Source organism: Branchiostoma lanceolatum, chromosome 2 (genome assembly GCF_035083965.1).
Source record: "Branchiostoma lanceolatum isolate klBraLanc5 chromosome 2, klBraLanc5.hap2, whole genome shotgun sequence".
Classification (NCBI taxonomy): Eukaryota; Metazoa; Chordata; class Leptocardii; order Amphioxiformes; family Branchiostomatidae; genus Branchiostoma; species Branchiostoma lanceolatum.
In genome coordinates, this window is record NC_089723.1 from 29,804,559 (window position 1) to 29,821,351 (window position 16,793).

General features: G+C 39.5%; 2 protein-coding genes across 5 annotated transcripts; both read left to right on the forward strand.

The window, feature by feature from the left end:
* Positions 1–1,059: 1,059 nt before the first annotated feature.
* Positions 1,060–7,743, forward strand: LOC136428488 (amine sulfotransferase-like). Of its 2 annotated transcripts, XM_066418041.1 has the most exons (7): positions 1,060–1,834; positions 2,877–3,040; positions 4,445–4,653; positions 5,581–5,713; positions 6,164–6,258; positions 6,558–6,708; positions 6,908–7,743. In XM_066418041.1, the coding sequence occupies exons 2-7, from the start codon at positions 2,878–2,880 to the stop codon at positions 7,015–7,017; spliced, it is 861 nt and encodes a 286-aa protein (XP_066274138.1). In that variant the 5' UTR covers positions 1,060–1,834; position 2,877; the 3' UTR covers positions 7,018–7,743. The 2 variants fall into 2 exon arrangements, with proteins under 2 accessions (XP_066274138.1, XP_066274139.1); XM_066418042.1 differs by lacking the exon at positions 1,060–1,834 and having other exon boundaries at positions 1,846–3,040.
* A 182-nt stretch (positions 7,744–7,925) lies between these two features.
* LOC136428487 (sulfotransferase 6B1-like) lies at positions 7,926–14,603 on the forward strand. Of its 3 annotated transcripts, none has more exons than XM_066418038.1 (7): positions 7,926–8,724; positions 10,063–10,238; positions 10,408–10,616; positions 11,122–11,254; positions 12,348–12,442; positions 12,825–12,972; positions 13,127–14,603. In XM_066418038.1, the coding sequence occupies exons 1-7, from the start codon at positions 8,603–8,605 to the stop codon at positions 13,234–13,236; spliced, it is 993 nt and encodes a 330-aa protein (XP_066274135.1). In that variant the 5' UTR covers positions 7,926–8,602; the 3' UTR covers positions 13,237–14,603. The 3 variants fall into 3 exon arrangements, with proteins under 3 accessions (XP_066274135.1, XP_066274136.1, XP_066274137.1); XM_066418039.1 differs by having other exon boundaries at positions 7,926–8,718; XM_066418040.1 differs by having other exon boundaries at positions 8,623–8,774.
* Positions 14,604–16,793: the final 2,190 nt, after the last annotated feature.

Sequence of the window (16,793 nt, forward strand, 5' to 3'; positions counted from 1 at the left end):
TGTCAAATGATGATAGATATTATAGGTTACCAACAATGTACATTCTGTATTGTAAAAGCGGATTAAGGTCTCCATAGCTCCGAAGCTCTTCTAACAGGTAACTGTGTTACTTAAAATGTTATGGTTTATTCCCAAGCAGATTCTATGGTACTGCAGCGTTTATTGCAGTACTTATGCCGTGCTGACGCCTTCTCACCTGATGATTGAATTATATGACGTCAGTGTTTCAAATTTTTCACCTGATGATTGAATTTTAAAATACTGACGTCATATAATACAATCGTCAGGTGAAAAATTTGAAACACCGACGTCATATAATTCAATTCTCAGGTGAGAAGGCTTCAGCACGACATAAGTTGCAAACTGTGGAAAATCCCAGAACTATGACGGACTTATGTGAAACAACTTGAAGTAAGACTTTGACTTTGGAATATATCAAGCATAGCATAGAAGGATTTTCAATTTTTTGTGTAGCTTTCCTTTAAGGTATCGCTGGAGATTGGAAGAACCACTACTCGGCCGAGCAGAGTGCCAGGTTGGACCGGAAGTATCGTGAGGGGATGGCAGGATCGGGGCTGGAGTTTGAATTTGAGTAACTGACAAACCTATCTCGGGAATTAGAACTTATAATGAATGCAAGGAATATGGCGATGGTGCCATGGTGTAAAGGTATTATAAAAGTTGTCACCACAACACTAATAATTGTTAGGTCATTAAACAGAAAATGTCGATAGTGTTAAGTACAGGATTACTACTGCAGAATACTGTGAATCTCTTACAGAACTGGTAATCTGTCAGAACAGCACACAATAAGCCAAAACAAAACAGCCAAGAAGTCGATCTATGGGCCACATGATCATGAATGTCACTTATCTGATAGATCAGTCTCCTACTTTGACATGCTGGTTTACATGGTTCTAAAAAATGACACGGTAGTGATATATTTCGCCCTAAGTAAATCATTTCGAATTTAGCAATAGCGTCAAAGTTCCTACCAACAGTAGTAACGATGCTGAACTAATTGATGTAACGTAGTGAGAAAAGCTACCGTATTTGATTGGTCCCCAGCCTCATGATGATATTCATCAGATCAGAAATGCATATGTTCACCAAGAATGAATTATTAACCCGATAGTTACCGACGTGTTACAATGTGATATTCACAGGGTTAAGCGCTGTGAGAGTCAGACTGTACTATGTTAGAACATGTTGAGTAATGACAATCATGGACTGTCTTTTAGAATGCAGGCAGGGAATGAGAAATAAAAGATATAGCGTGAGAGAAAATATATCAAATACATAGATTTATACGCAACTATCATTTGTATTTCCACGTAGAAATTTAGTTTCTCAAAGTTTAAAACAAAGAAAATCCACATCAATTGTTAATTTTCTGGGCAATTTCGGGCAGGCTATTTTGGTGGTTTTGTCGGCCCCCGGTTGATTTTAGCCCGTTAGCCGTAACCTAATCCGGTGAAAACATGTACCCGGCTAATATACACATTAATGTTATTGAGTAACTCATTATTACGCCGACACCCCCCCTCAAAGTGCGAATAAAACCAACTGGGGGGGGGGCATCTCCTTAAATTGCGAATCGAATGAATCATCTGGGGGTCCACCGTACAAATTGCCCGGCACCGACAGCTACTGGGAAATCTGAATGAAGTTTATTCCTGCGGTCAATGACACTGTGACTACGTCACTAGGGAATAGGTCAGGGCGTAGTTCATGGAGTAAAGTACATCGGCTGCCACTGAGACGTAAACAACACACCAGGGCTTAAACGAGTTGGACGAACACGGTAGTTTCTTGTGTAGTACATACACAGCAGGTAACGTAACATATCTTTACTTTCTTGGTTATATCTATTGGCTTACATGTGCTTTTGAAGCAGTGATAATTGTCACGATTTCCGCTCTTTTGTGGGTTTGGCTTTAAGATCATTGTCACAGTTTTAACCAACATGCCTATTCATGTAACCGTCTGAAAGCATGAAATGGCCTTCACGTCTTGCCCCTCCCCCTTAGTGCAAGGCTATTCCGCGGCAAACACAGGCCTTGATTTCAAGGCCTTACATATCAGTATGGCCTCGTTATGAATACGAGGTAATAACTGCGGGGAAAGAACGAAATGCAGTTTTGATAATCGAAGCTCTTCTAACATGTAACCGTTAACTGTGTTTCGCTGTATCAAAGTGAAGAGAGTGTGTCACGATAAATTGTTACTTGAAGCTTTGCAAATTTGGGCCGGTGTCAAAGCAAGGTCAATAGTACTTGAATTGAGTGTTGACATAATGCAAATTCGATGTTTTGTTCTTACGATCAGTGACCCTAAACTGCTGATGCAGGTTGAGATGACATAGAACACGTCGTGTAGTTCTTTTAGTTTTAAGAATGTGTATATATATGATAATGAGTTTATTGCAAGTTCTTGCCCGTAGGCTAATTGCAAGTACATGTAACATGAAAGGACGGACAGACAATATATATCAATACAGCATGTGACCTTTCTAGTCTAAATACTAACACTAAATTCTATCTTATTTGGGTTTGACTTCTTTTTCCGAGACAGTGGAAGACGAATGATCCCACTTTTTCTATAATGTGTGGGTTTTGTGATGTTAAGAGGAGAGTAGTTTTCTTTTTGTCTGTTAACATGAAGAAGTTTGGATGGAATTTGGTGGCCTCTTGAAACAGCGCCTTTCTTTGTTGATCGTAGAAGGGGTATATAGCGTAACTTGAAATAAAATGTGTTTCGTTTTCCACCGTGCTTGACATGCAGTATATCTATGGCACCAACCAGTCAGAACAAATGTGCCCCTATAATTACTGTGATAAGTGATAAATAAGATCAACATTTGTTCCGATATTCAGAATGACATCATCTGAAGATAGACCACCATTTGAGCCCCCCTACACGGATCACGAGTATGAAGGCATTCCGATGATAGGTATGGTTCCTAAGGAGAGCCTCGATGCGATGAAGACTTTCGAGATGCGCGACGGAGATGTGGTCGTATTAAGCTATCCCAAAAGCGGTAGGTGTAACTTAGAGTTTGAGCTAATTGTAAGAATCTCATATTTAGTGACGCTCACATTTAAACACCATATTGTATTTTGTACATTGCCAACATTCTTCCCTTCGAAATGATAAACCTTGCTACTTTCCACGAACGAGCAATAAACGTATCAACAAGTGTGAGGGGATCTTTAACGCGCTTGTGGCTGTCAAAAACAAACACCGCACAGACGGCTTAACGTTCACTCAAAAAGGTAACGTGCAGATCGGAGATACTAGCCCTAATTATATTTTCCTCCCTGTTCCCTGTATAGGGTATAGGGGAAATATGTTGTTGTTTGCTGGCGTTCTTCTTCCTTCTTCTATCCAAACAAGAAGTTGATGTAGGGTGGCAGCTCTATTAATGCAGAAACTTTCCCGTACGGTAAAAGCTACGGAGGTCATGTTGGAGGTGTGAGTAGCTCTAGGAAAGGTGAATACAACGGAATGTGTGTTATGCTAATGAGAACCTCATTTGTATAATTAATGCAGAAACGTCCGGGAAACGAGACCTTGAAAGGATTAGATTTTGGGACCCTTAGCGGCTTGTCACTGCAGCTGAACTTTCGGGTTTTGTATCTTTTGATTTGATCACCCAATAGAAGTGGTAGCTATCTCTTGTGCTCAGAAGGAAGCGACATAGGGTTGGAGCCCCTAGCAGCCTGTTCTAGAACTGCGCTTTGGTTAAAATCTTCCAGAGAATAAATGAAAAAGGAAGAAGGGATTTCCGTCATATTGGGCATGCAGGTAGCTTAGATAGAGATGTAGACAATTGAAATAAACTTATGCAAATGAGGACTTAATTTGCATAACTCATGAGGAACCTCTATAGCTCCAGTGTTTTCAATATCAGGACTTTTTGATACATGTCACCCATGTAATTTATAGCAGGTGGAACATTAACAGATACCAAACAAAAAATAGGGAAACATTTTTGCACAATTAATACAAAAATGCCATAGGTCCTTCAATTTTCAATACTTGCAACATGTGTAAGTAAGGTAAATGTAAACATCACTATGTATAGATTATGTAATTTTTGCATAAACCTTTACAAAATCTCTAGATAGTTCAGGGTATGACTTCACAGAACTCAGTTACAATTTCCAGATGTACATCATGCATGCTGGATGCATTAAAATTTCAGGAAATTCTATGCCAACTCATGTCATTCATACTGAATGCTATGAGTTGATATGGGCGTTGTTATCTTAAAACGGTTTGTGAGATTTATGTGCATATCCTGATTTAAAGATGGGGAGGTGTTACCGTACGTCCCTCTCGGAAACGCAAGGCAAGACAAGATTTCAAGAGTATTCTACTTAAACTTTTACCACTCTACGTTGTTGTCAAAAACGTAATTAACTACTTATTATACTCGCAGGTACAAACTGGATGCATCAGATCGTGCATGAAATTCTGGGTGGAAAGCCTGAAACAGCGTTACCGAAGACACTTGAGTTTTTCCATCTACATTTTGGACAGGTACAGCCAGTCTACGCCCAGCTACAACAGGCTCCATCTCCCCGGCTGATATGGACCCATCTTCCATTTCAACTGGCACCTCCAGGCCTGTCAACTCCAATCAACAAGGTTTAGTAGCGTATTTGCATCTTAATGAAATTACGATGATGATATCTATATAAGCTGTTTTCCAACACAATAAAGAAAAAAACAATTTTTTAAGCATTTTGCAAGACCTCCTTGCTCGTGGCTTGCTATGGTACTGCAGCGGAACTATTGGTTCGATATCTCGTGTTCTGGACGTGCTACTAGTATTGTCATGGTTTTTGAGTGGTAGATTTTTTGAGTGGTAGATAGCTCTTAAGGGGCGGGGGGAGAGTAAGTTGTGTAGGTTTGCCCCCCCCCCCCCTAGCGGAACTGTAGGAGCCGATTTCGTTTTAAACTTTGAATGGGAATAGCTCATGAAGGGGTAGATGGATCGTCATTATATTTGGTCTGTAGATAGCTTGAGTGATGATTGACAAGATTGTATGCTTATTATGCAAATCAGAAGCTAATTTGCATAGCTAATGAGGAAAGGTTATAAATCCGCTGTATTCCATTATAGGACGCATAAACATGTGACATGTGTAACTGAGAAAGAGAGGGACATCACTATATATCAATTATGTAAAAATAAAAACAAAAACAAACTATAACTCAAAAATAGTAATTGATGGGGATTTCAGTCTTGCAGCATTTGGAAGTTAAGTAGATGTAGACATAATCAGACCTGCATTATGCGAATGAGGGCCTCATCTACATAATTTATGAGGAAATACTTCAACAACCTTCTTTGCTAAGATAAGATTTTCATAGTTTGAACACTTTGTGTTATTTGGGTAGAAAAGATGATCGACTGACATAATTCATGCAAATGAGGTCATCATTTGCATATAGGCTTACATCACTCGGCGAAGGTATGGGGTCGTGGAACTTTAGTTGTATATGTGAAAGTATGCAATGTAATTAAAACATAGCATTTACGTTGAAGATGGTTTCTATCATCCTTTGTAGGTGAAAGTCATCGTCATGTTGCGAAACCCCAAGGATGTTTCTGTGTCGAACTACTATTACCGACAGAGGTTTCAACTAGTAAACTCACCTCAAACTTGGGAGCAACACGCAAAAGACTTCCTAGATGGAAAATGTGAGTTTGAATTAGAATTAGTGAAGTTTAAACTGTGCATTGCTGCACACTTTTATAGAGGACAATTTGCATAGTTTTTTGTACTGTCCAAGAGGATGACATTTAAAGTTGTAAGTTACTGTTTTATACAACAGCAAAACATGCATGTGTTGTGATGTAATTACAATGCCTTGACCGACACTACCTACCTAGAGTTTTTGAAGGGTATATAGAAAATATTTTTATCATCATTAATATTGTTGGCACCAGATGACTACTTTTGAAGGCGAAAAATGTTCAAAACATGCATTGTACTTTTTTCACATGTATGGGTCTAACTTTAGTACGAGCCTGCTGTTGATAACAAATACTAAATCCTAGAAAAGCTGGCTTCACCATAGAGTTAGCTATAGAACAGATTCTTGTAGCCCTAGATGGAAAACAGCTTGTAAATTTATTCATGTGCTACAGGTTATAATGGTGACTACTTCGACCACTTGCTGGGCTGGTGGCAAAGGAAGGATGACCCACATTTCCTCTTTGTCAAGTACGAAGACTTGAAAAAGGTGAGGCGTACATATTTAAAAGACAATTGTTCTTCTGATTTGTTTGTTGTTTTATGGTGTTCTTGAGCGAGAGCCATGAGTGAGGCCTCTCGATTTGGCTAGATCACAAAATAAACTTAAGAGAAGAAAATTGCAAATTTGTCAGCATCCTTTCAGCTCGTCAGGGCAATGTATGGCAAATAACACAAGATAAATGCATCAAACCAGCCAAACGTCCATAAATAAAACAGAAGTACATAAAATAATGTAATTGATGTAAATTCACAATACTGATGGTTGAAAAAAAAACTTGTATTCAGGATTTCCCCTCATCAGTGAAGACCATATCAGCCTTCCTGGAGAAAGAGCTGACCGATGAAGACCTGGCCCGCGTGCTGACCAACTGCAGCTTCGAGTCCATGAGGAAGGATTTCGAAGAGCAGGAAGGCAGGAAGGAAATCATCAGGAAAGGTAGGGATTTTCCTCATTGCATCGGGGGTCAATCCGAAGTGTAATTTAGAACAATTATTGTAGAACAATAAAGTACAACTAAATGCAATGACAGACGTGACTACAAACTGACATTTACCGTCACGTATATAAATACAACAACATAGAGGTTAATACTCAATTTTATGACAGAACAAAATTCCACTTTCTGTTATCTTAGGCATCGTTGGAGATTGGAAGAACCACTACTCGGCCGAGCAGAGTGCCAAGTTGGACCAGAAGTATCGTGAGCGGATGGCAGGATCGGGGCTGGAGTTTGAATTTGAATAACAGACAAAACCATCTCGATGATAATTTCCAGCTTTCTTCTTCAGTGTCTGAACAAAACTCAACTAAGTGCAAGCTCATAAGAATGCAAGGAATATGGTGATGGTGCAAGATGGGCTTTAATCGTGGCGGTATCATAAAAATTATTACCACAACACTGATAATTATCAAATCAAATTATACTGAAAATACCGATAACTTCAAGTACAGTAGTATTATAATTGTAGGATATTGTATATGCACCTCTAACAGGACTATTGTACACAACCAAAACACAGGGCACAATAAGTCAAACAAAACAGCAAGAACCCTGTCTAGGGAGCTACATGATGGTGAATGTCACTTATCTGATTACCTAACTTTAACAAACTGGTTAACATGGGCTTTAGAAATGATACGGTAGAATTATATCCCGCCTGAAGTCATTTTGAATTGAGAATGAGTGCCAAGTTTCCAACCAGCTTGAATCAACGAATCTCATTTAACTCACGTAACTTTCACTCCTTCCATCATCCCTTTTCCATCCTTCCATCATCCCTTTGCTGATGCTCATCAGATCGGAAATATTGACCAAGAGTGAAATATTGACCCGGAAAATAATCTTTTAACCACGCGTTACAATTTGGTATCAATCTTTACAGGTACGCTAGGTTTCCATGATACTTATAGCTTTAAGCGCTGTGAGAACCGGGCTGTACTGCATGTGAGAACATGTTGAGTTGACAATTATGGACTCGACTGTCATTGAGTATGCAGGCATGGAATGTGAAATAAAGGAGATGGCGTGCTTTGTAGAATTTTAGAATTATTGGTACTGATGCAATATCGATATATCTAAATATGCAGACTTAAGCGAAAAAGCATACACAATAACATTATCGAACACATGGATTTATACGGAAATGATAATAATTTTATTGCACAACAATTGTACAAGGTACAAAAGCATGGCATTTATAACTACAGAAGCTCTACAATGCTCTACCTGATACAGGAGTGTACTAAAGTTCAAATATTTTATTAAAGTTCAAATATTAGATATCATTTATATTATAATTCCGGGTATAATTTAGTTTCTCAAATTTTTAAACAAAATAATCCATTTCATAGAGGTATTCCTTATTGTCTTTTGTGCACTAGTTCTGGCCCCATGAGACTCACAGTGGCTGCTTTTGTTGATTTGGGCGGGCCCCTGTTGATTTTAGCCCGAGTCTCGACAAAAAAATACGTCGGATCCAAGCCCTGATTAGCATTGGTACCAGATCCTTCGCGAGACGATAACCCCTTTTGGCCGGGGAAGGCCTAGTGGGAGATACAGTTGGCACCCGATCTCTAATATCTATCGCGCGAGGAATAACTAGGGACCGTGTGCTAACGTTAGATGTGATGGCGGGGCAATTTGCTTCCCCGGTTGGAGGATTAACAACTGTAGCGCGGTGGTCTGGTACCCAGGCTAAGCCCTAACCTTCAGGACCGTACCCACCTCGGGACCCTGCATGGCTGATCTTGAAAGTGGACCTTGGGTTCACCTCACGAATTGCCTGAACCGGCAGCAGCTGGGCAAATTGACTGAAGTTTTCACTCCGGTATGACACGGGACGACGTCACTAGGCACATAGGTCAGGGTGCACAGGTAGTTAAAGGCAAACTACCTCCGCAGGCAGTATCAGTGAAACGTCAACAACCCACCAGGGCCGTAAACAGGTTACGGTACTTTCTTGTCTGTCACATATCCAGCAGTGAACTTTATATCAACTGGCGTACGTGTTAATGTTCTTTTAAAACAATATTAGCTGTCACAAAATAACCAACATTCCTACTCATGCAACAGACGAAAAGAAACCCTTAGGAGCCTCCGGGCCTTGTAAGAGGTGATAATTGAGCTCTTCTAACATGTCTAACATGTAGCTGTGTTAGTTCTCCAGCGTAGGTACTGCAGCGGAACTTCCACGTTCGACATCTCGTGTTCTTGAAGGCCTATGGTCGTGATTTTGAGTGGTCGATGAAATCTGACGCTTCTTGGTGCTGAGCACCAACCAGTCAGGTCAAATATGCTGCCTTCCGGTTAGGTTTTAAAAAATGACAGTAATTGAGGAAACAGGAAGACGACCCCGTGAATTCGCCAAGCAAGGTCATTAGTGACCAGGGAAATCACCTAATTTGAATAATAACGTTATATGACTTAAATGCTCACTTCTACATTAATTTGAATGTGTCACATATATGAAATAGACATCATTTACCAATGGCAAAGTGCAGCCTTTGCTCATTAGATATGCCAAGTATCTTCTTACTATAATTTACATGAAATCTCCTCTTTTCAAATTACGTATGTTGCAAATATGAAAGTCCTAGCCTTCTTCCGAAAGCTATTGTAGCATTTCCTCATTAATAATGCAACTGATGTTCAAATTGAATCATTTATGTCGGATGATATTTAACTTTATCGAACTTATGTGTGTCACTAGTATGATTAGTCCATCATAAACCACTAATTTATTATACAATCTCCTCTTGCATCATGCAATTATATCCATTAATGTTGCTCTTTAACCAAGTTACATGGTATGTAAATGAAGTTCCTGTCATTGAGCACCATTGAAATAGAATTTTGTAAATAAAGTAACATGTTGCATAATCTACATACAATTATGTTGACATTCATCAAGGTTACCTACACGTCAAAAATCATAATTGTATCCATTCATGATCTACCCTGTTTCAAAATATACAACTAAAACACCTGTAGTACCAAGGGAAGCTGCTAGAGGACCAAAATTCATGTCACATCTTCTCGAGCACAAGCTAGAAGACCTGAGAAAAAACGGAAGTTTTGATGTAGCACCAAGGAGATTCACCAGAGGACCACAATTGTAATAGTTTCTTCCATTGGTCAAAACCTAACCGCGTACCAAATGCATATCAATCCATCCATAGCTTCTGATGCTGTGCTGCTAGTTATTAACCACACCGTTGCAAGCATCACTATCAACGCTACCAAAAGCATAACATTCTTGGCGAAAGTAATAACAGGTGTCCGCCTTTCAGAATGGCATCGTCTGAAGATAGACCACCAAATCAGCCTCCCGCGACCAAGTACAAGTATGAGTATGAGTATGAGGGAATTCCGATGACTTTCCTAGCTCCTAAGGAGAGCCTGGATGCGATGAAGACTTTCGAGATGCGCGACGGAGATGTGGTCGTATTAAGCTATCCCAAAAGCGGTAGGTGTACTTCAGAGTTTGAGCTAATTGTATAAATCTAATATCTGATGACGCTGACATTTTAACATCATACCTTATTTTGCAAAAAATCGTTTTCTTTCAAAAACAGGTTGACCACAATGCAAGTGAAGTTGTCAGAAACATCATTAACATCTGGTTTTCCTCCCAGGCACAAGTTGGACGTATCAGATCGTGCATGAAATTCTGGATGGAAAGCCTGAAACAAAATTTGCGAAGGTATTGGAGACAGTGCCAGACATGGGATATGAGACACAGCCAGTCTACGCCCAGCTACAACAGGCTCCATCTCCTCGGCTGATATGGACCCATCTTCCATTTCAGCTGGCACCTCCAGGCCTGTCAACTCCAATCAACAAGGTTTAGTAGCGTATTTGCATCTTAATGAAATTACGATGATGATATTTGAGTTGTCATCCAGCACGATGAATAAAATCACCGAAATGTTTTACAAGATCTTCGATAATAATGAGCTGGGTTCAAAACATAGAGTCATCAGGGCACCGTCCAACCATTACTCAGTCAACAGAGACAGGGGGCGGTATAGACTTCCTGGCACCTTTGACCAACTGCTGACGTAACGTGTTCTTAAGGTCACGTGTCCCAAGCGAATCGTTATTTGAATCTGAAGAAGGGTTTAATCTTGTCGGGTGGAAGACAGCTCAGATATGAACACAGAGAAACTTTCATGCCGAGACAAAAAAAGGACAATGGACATGATCAAGGATATCATCAGCTACATGGAAGTATGAAATATCATTTTGATATGGCATTTACGTTAAAGATTGCATATTTCTACGGATGAATGTCAATGTACCGGGGCAAACATATCATTTACGTTGAATCTGGGTTTTTTCCTTTGTAGGTGAAAGTCATCGTCATTTTGCGAAACCCCAAGGATGTCTCTGTGTCGTACTACTATTTCCGACAAAATTTCCAGTTTACTACGTCTCCTGAATCTTGGGAGCAACACGCAAAAGACTTCCTGGATGGAACACGTGAGTTTGCATTAGTTAAGTGTGGAATGTACATTGCTGTACTCGGCCTTATATATGGAGAATATTGAATTTTGATTTAGTTTTCAAGGTCCAACAGAACGGCATTTAAAGCTGTAACTTACTGTTTTATGTAACAGCAATAATCTAAGTTACTTCCAAAGATGTAATCATTTTACAATGCCTGGTTCGACACTTACTTACCTAGATATTTTAAAGGCTAGAAAATATTTCATAATTTTATGCTTTTATTGCTGGCCAAGTGACAAGTTTTGAAGACCAGAGCTTTTCCGTGTATAGGTCTAGCTAGCGTCAGTATGAACCTGCTGTCGATAAGGCCATGTTGATTTGATTGTATGGATGACATCCGCGCGCGCATCACTTTTCATCTGTTTCCAAAAATACGAAAAACTGTAAATCGTTAAAGGCTGTCGCAAAATGAGAAAATACATGCTGAGAAAGTATTAGCAAAAGATGCCAAAAGACGAAGTCATCATAAGTGAAAAAGTTGTGCTAGTTAGAGGCATGCTAGCACATTAAATCGCTACTATATATATATTATAAGGGATTTCTAGATTCTCTTTCTAGTGATTTAATGAGTTAGAGGCATGCTAGCTAATTGAATCAATAGTAAGGGATTTCAAGTTCCGTAGTAGTTATCTTATGAGTTTGAGATGCGTTGCCAATTGTTAACACATGTAAATGTGCTTAACACGTGTATTGAATAAAATACTTTTCTCAACAATAGATAACAATAAATGTGCTAAATAGCTAGATCTCTGAGAATTGCAAAAAACAATATTTCAGAAAACGGAAAATAATGTCGTAGAATGCCGACGTCAAGTCCAAAGTCAAAGAAGAAGTTTTGAACGAACAAAAATGAAGAATCTATTTTTTGGTCTACCATGCTCAGTGTGTTGACTTTTGTTTATCCTTCTTGACCACAAATATTTTATAATGAAGGCAGCTTTTTTGCCAAACATTTTTTATTCGCACACTCGCATCGGTTTTGGATTCAAATTGATCTAGATGGTAAAAGGCTTGCACATTTATTCATCTGCAGCAGGTTTTAAGCGGTTTTATGTTGACATCACAGTTGTTTATGGTGACTACTTTGATCACGTGCTGGGCTGGTGGCAAAGGAAAGATGACCCCCATTTCCTCTTTGTCAAGTACGAAGACATGAAAAAGGTGAGGTGTGCATATTTGTCTGATTCAGTGCTGTTGTATTTGATGTTCTTTCATAGTGTATGGCAGCATTTTTCCTATTGGACTATCTAAAATTGTCTTCACTTTGTTTTCATATCGATTCATAGGTCGTGGTTAAAACCTGCTCATCGACAAATTTGGCTCTGTGTCACTGCCGAAAAGTAGTGGATGCTACTTGAAACGGCTGACCGTTTCCAAAATCATATCCAGTTGCTTGAGTAACTGTTTTGTATAACGGATAGATAAATACATCAAACCAGTAAAACGTTCATAACTACTTGGAGACAGAGCGAAGAACTGTGAATATAAGGCGTAATTGAAGTTAAAGTTACGGTGCTGATGTTTAAATAAAACTTGTATTCAGGATTTCCCCTCGTGGGTGAAGACCATAGCAGCCTTTCTGGAGAAAGAGCTGACCGATGAAGATCTGTCCCGTGTGTTTACCAACTGCAGCATGGAATCAATAAGGAAGACTTTAGCAGGGACAATCAGGAAGGACGTCGTCAGGAAAGGTAGGATTATCAAATGAATCGAGTCTTCTCCCATTGCATACGTAGTAGATAGGAGGTTTAGGTTGATATTCAACATACATAGAAAATATGATTGTTGTCTCATATTCAAATCTATGACAAGACAAATATAATGTTCTACTTTATGTCGTCAAAGGTATCGTTGGAGATTGGAAGGACCACTACTCGGCCGAGCAGAGTGCCAAGTTGGACCAGAAGTATCGTGAGCGGATGGCAGGATCTGGGCTGGAGTTTGAATTTGAGTAAGGCCACCCTGGCTTAACTATATGGACGACATCCGGGCGCGCATCAATTTTCGTCCGTTTAAAAAGCGTTCGTGACCATATTGTAAATGGTACAAAGAATCTTCAAAATGAACAAACATAAACCGTAAGTTGCCAAAATATTGATGTCGTATAATTCTTTTTTCTTTTGTACGCTCGCATCGGTTTTGGGGTGTCCATAGGATGTCATCCATATAATCAAATCAGTATGGCCTAACTGACAAAGCCATCTTGTGATAAGTAGCCTCCTTTGCAGGCCATCTGGGCTTATTTTTTTTGGGGGGGGGGGGTGATTTTTAACTGTAACTGGCGGCAATACGATTTCCCTCCGCCAGCTAAAGTCCCTGGACCCGATATAAAATTTGAAAATCGCGAATCAGCGCTGCCCCAAAAAATAAACGCCAAATTGAGGGGAGGGGATTTTGTGACGGAGATATAAATGATGGTTGGTTTCAGCATACACAAGTATCAGTTTGAAGCCACTAGTGTCTACCAGACAAACTCGCTGGCTATAGGATAGGGAGAATATTTGCCAGGGAAGTTTGGCCACTGTAGGGTTTCATTAAATTGGCCGTCGCCATTTCGCAGAAAATTGACCATCCAACCGGGCCGGGACAACTGCAGTACGTGGGGCCGAATGGACAGTAGTGACGTCCTAACCGATGCCCCGCCGGGCAGTTTGGGGCTGTTTTTTTTGCACTTTCGTATTTTCGTCAATTTAGTATAACGATATTCTGTGCAAAATATGTTCGCAATCTTTTAACCGTGACATTTATTTACATACCTGTAGCATTAGTAATGCCAATACCCACGTTTCTTTGATACACAGTTTGGAGCTGGGTTTTTTGCACTTTCGTATTTTCGTCAATTTGGTATATTGTTACTCAGTGTGTGCGCAAATATGTTAAGAATCTTTTAACCATGACATTTATCCAAATACCTGTAGCATTAGTGATGCCACTACTAACGTTTCGTTGATAAGCAGTTCAGAGCTTTTTTTGCAATTTCGTATTTTTGTCAATTTGGTATATTGTTAAGCAGTGCAAAATATGTTTGCAATCGTTTAACCATGACATTTATCCACATACCTGCAGCATTAGAAATGCCAATACCCACGTTTCTTTGATAACTAGAAGTGTATCAATTAGGACTTGATCTATCCATCATCATCTATATCGTAATTAAGTATTTATTAACAGATCACGTATTCTGATTTGTAAAGAAGATATGTAAAGGAGGAATGTTCAATTTTCAACCGCGTCCAAGAACACACTTGGGCAAATAAAGAAGACTTGGTTTTCCCATGTAAAACGTCTATTATTCTCTTTCTAATAAATGTAATACGGTAAATGCATTTTAGTTCGCGTGGTTTTTATTTCGCGCTAAGGGGAAAATGGAGTGTTAGTGGTGGTTTTCAGTTCGCGGCAGCGCTGTAGTCACATGCTGCTACAGTATTGGGCAAAAATGTTCGCGGTGGTTTCAAGTTCGCGGTGAAACGGTCGGCGTGAAAACCTCGTACATAATGCCACCGCGAACATTTCTGCATTTACAGTATATGGACGTCTCTCCCTTGAAAACGGAGGTATTGTTTTCGGTTCGTTTGTTTCCATGTTTGTGTGTGAAAGTTTTTTCCCGCTGGACCGGGTCCAAAGTGGCAGGATGTGAGACGGAAAATGGTGTAACTGGAGACTTGCAGCATGGAAGGCCGGGCGCACAGTTGGTGCCGCAGGCTTGGCTCGGGTCATGCAAAGACAGAATTGGCGAGAAACACACAATAATGAAGGAGAAATTCACAAAACCTCTTCGCAGTGGTATGAGATCTTAAATTTCTTGTTGGTACGAGAGTTTATCGTAGACCTACATGTATCTATAGGAAACAGCACTGTGTGCTTTCTTTAAACTTCGAATATCGATGTAATTGTACCCATATCATTAAATGAGCTAAAGCCATCATTGAAATATCAATTGTTTGATACTATACGTGCATATGTATTAACTCGAATATTCATAGATAGTTTTCATAAATATGCACCCCATCTGAGCGCCCCTACATTCTTGTATGATAAGAACATGAGGGCGACCTGGCAGCGCCATGGCCACATATAGGAACTGAATGGCATTTGGTATCAAAATTTCAGGGATCAGCAACACAACTTAGCGACATGGCTGAGAACTGCAACACACCTTTGATAATGCAATATTATAGCATGATATAGACATTTCTGCTTGCGTTTGTTAGCATACGGAGTATAAGAAGCTACAGGCGGATTGTGATGATATTTGGTATGTTTAAACAAGATGAGGGTCAAGTTTGGCATTGGGCCCTTTCTCAAGAAGGGTTTTGATAGTATAATATCTTACCTTGTGTATGTCAGTGTCTCGGGCCTATAATACACTCCTTAACAATGCAAGTAATACAACAAATTTAGAAAAGTGTCTGCATGAGTTGCCATGGCAAAATATTGAATCGGTTGAAGCCCATGGGGATGCTTAAAACCATTTGACTAGAGATAATTTATACCCAGAATTTTAAATGACTGCTTAAGCCTGCTTAAGTAAATATAACACAATATCGAAAACGTATACTAGCCCTTATTGTATTGTATTAGTAATTATAATGTTAAGTCTTATTCTATACTTCCACTTTGTGTTATGTCAACGAATTCTTGTCATACCTTGTACCGTCGTCCAATAAAGTTCTTCAGTAATAAAACATCGCGCAAAATTAAAACAGCGTCTAAACTGTATTGAGTACTCAGCAGCACGTATAGCGGCATACATGTAACGTTAACATCAAACATAAAAATTGTGTAATTTTTGAAACAGGATATTAAAAGATACTTTTGAAAAAAGCTTGAATGTATTTTCTGTTTTAGGTCTAAATGAATTTCTTCAATGGTTAGTATCTGCGTGAGAATGGGAAATCTACACGCAGGTCGCTGCGCGAGTCACTTCGTTTCAAAGGTTAGCTGAAGCCTACAGGCGGTGACACCATGTGATTAAATTCTATTGTACCCTGGGGTATTGGGTACTGTCATTTCACAGTGCGTGCCATGAATAATGAAGAGAGGTCAGTCCTCATGGATTGAATACTGTAACCTACTTTTAAGACCTATCCGTTGTTCCTGTGATGGCCTAGTCACCAGGGTGCATTTAGTCTGTTATTTTCTGTTTCTTAGTAGTCAGCCAGCAGTATAATAGGACAGGTGCATGCAAGGGATTGTCGTAGAAGCAGGCGTATCTTAATCTGTCTTGTTTCTTGTGGCTGCTATGGACACAGTCTGTTTGTGTAAAGGCAAATGCGAAGGAAAGAAAGAAGCCCATATTTGAATTTTAATCAGTGGATTTGTCTGTATCTAGTTAGGTGCAGTTATGTTGGAGATCACCTGTTTAGAGAAAGTGCATTTTAACCTTCTCCCTGCTGCCTAACTCTAGCGGTGTATTAACCAATAGGGAATTGGATACCAAATGGCTGCTTCAGTGTGCTAAAGGTTAAGTTCATGTAACAGTCAACTATGTACTTGATAAATGTGACATACT

Bases quoted from the DNA above. Each gene is read 5' to 3' on its own strand.
- LOC136428488 (XM_066418041.1), top strand. From the start codon at position 2,878: ATGACATCATCTGAAGATAGACCACCATTTGAGCCCCCCTACACGGAT. The intron at 3,041-4,444 runs GTAGGTGTAACT...TTATACTCGCAG, and splicing joins ATTAAGCTATCCCAAAAGCG to GTACAAACTGGATGCATCAG. The intron at 6,259-6,557 runs GTGAGGCGTACA...ACTTGTATTCAG, and splicing joins AGTACGAAGACTTGAAAAAG to GATTTCCCCTCATCAGTGAA.
- LOC136428487 (XM_066418038.1), top strand. From the start codon at position 8,603: ATGACACGGGACGACGTCACTAGGCACATAGGTCAGGGTGCACAGGTA. The intron at 8,725-10,062 runs GTACTTTCTTGT...TCCGCCTTTCAG, and splicing joins AGGGCCGTAAACAGGTTACG to AATGGCATCGTCTGAAGATA. The intron at 10,239-10,407 runs GTAGGTGTACTT...TTTTCCTCCCAG, and splicing joins ATTAAGCTATCCCAAAAGCG to GCACAAGTTGGACGTATCAG.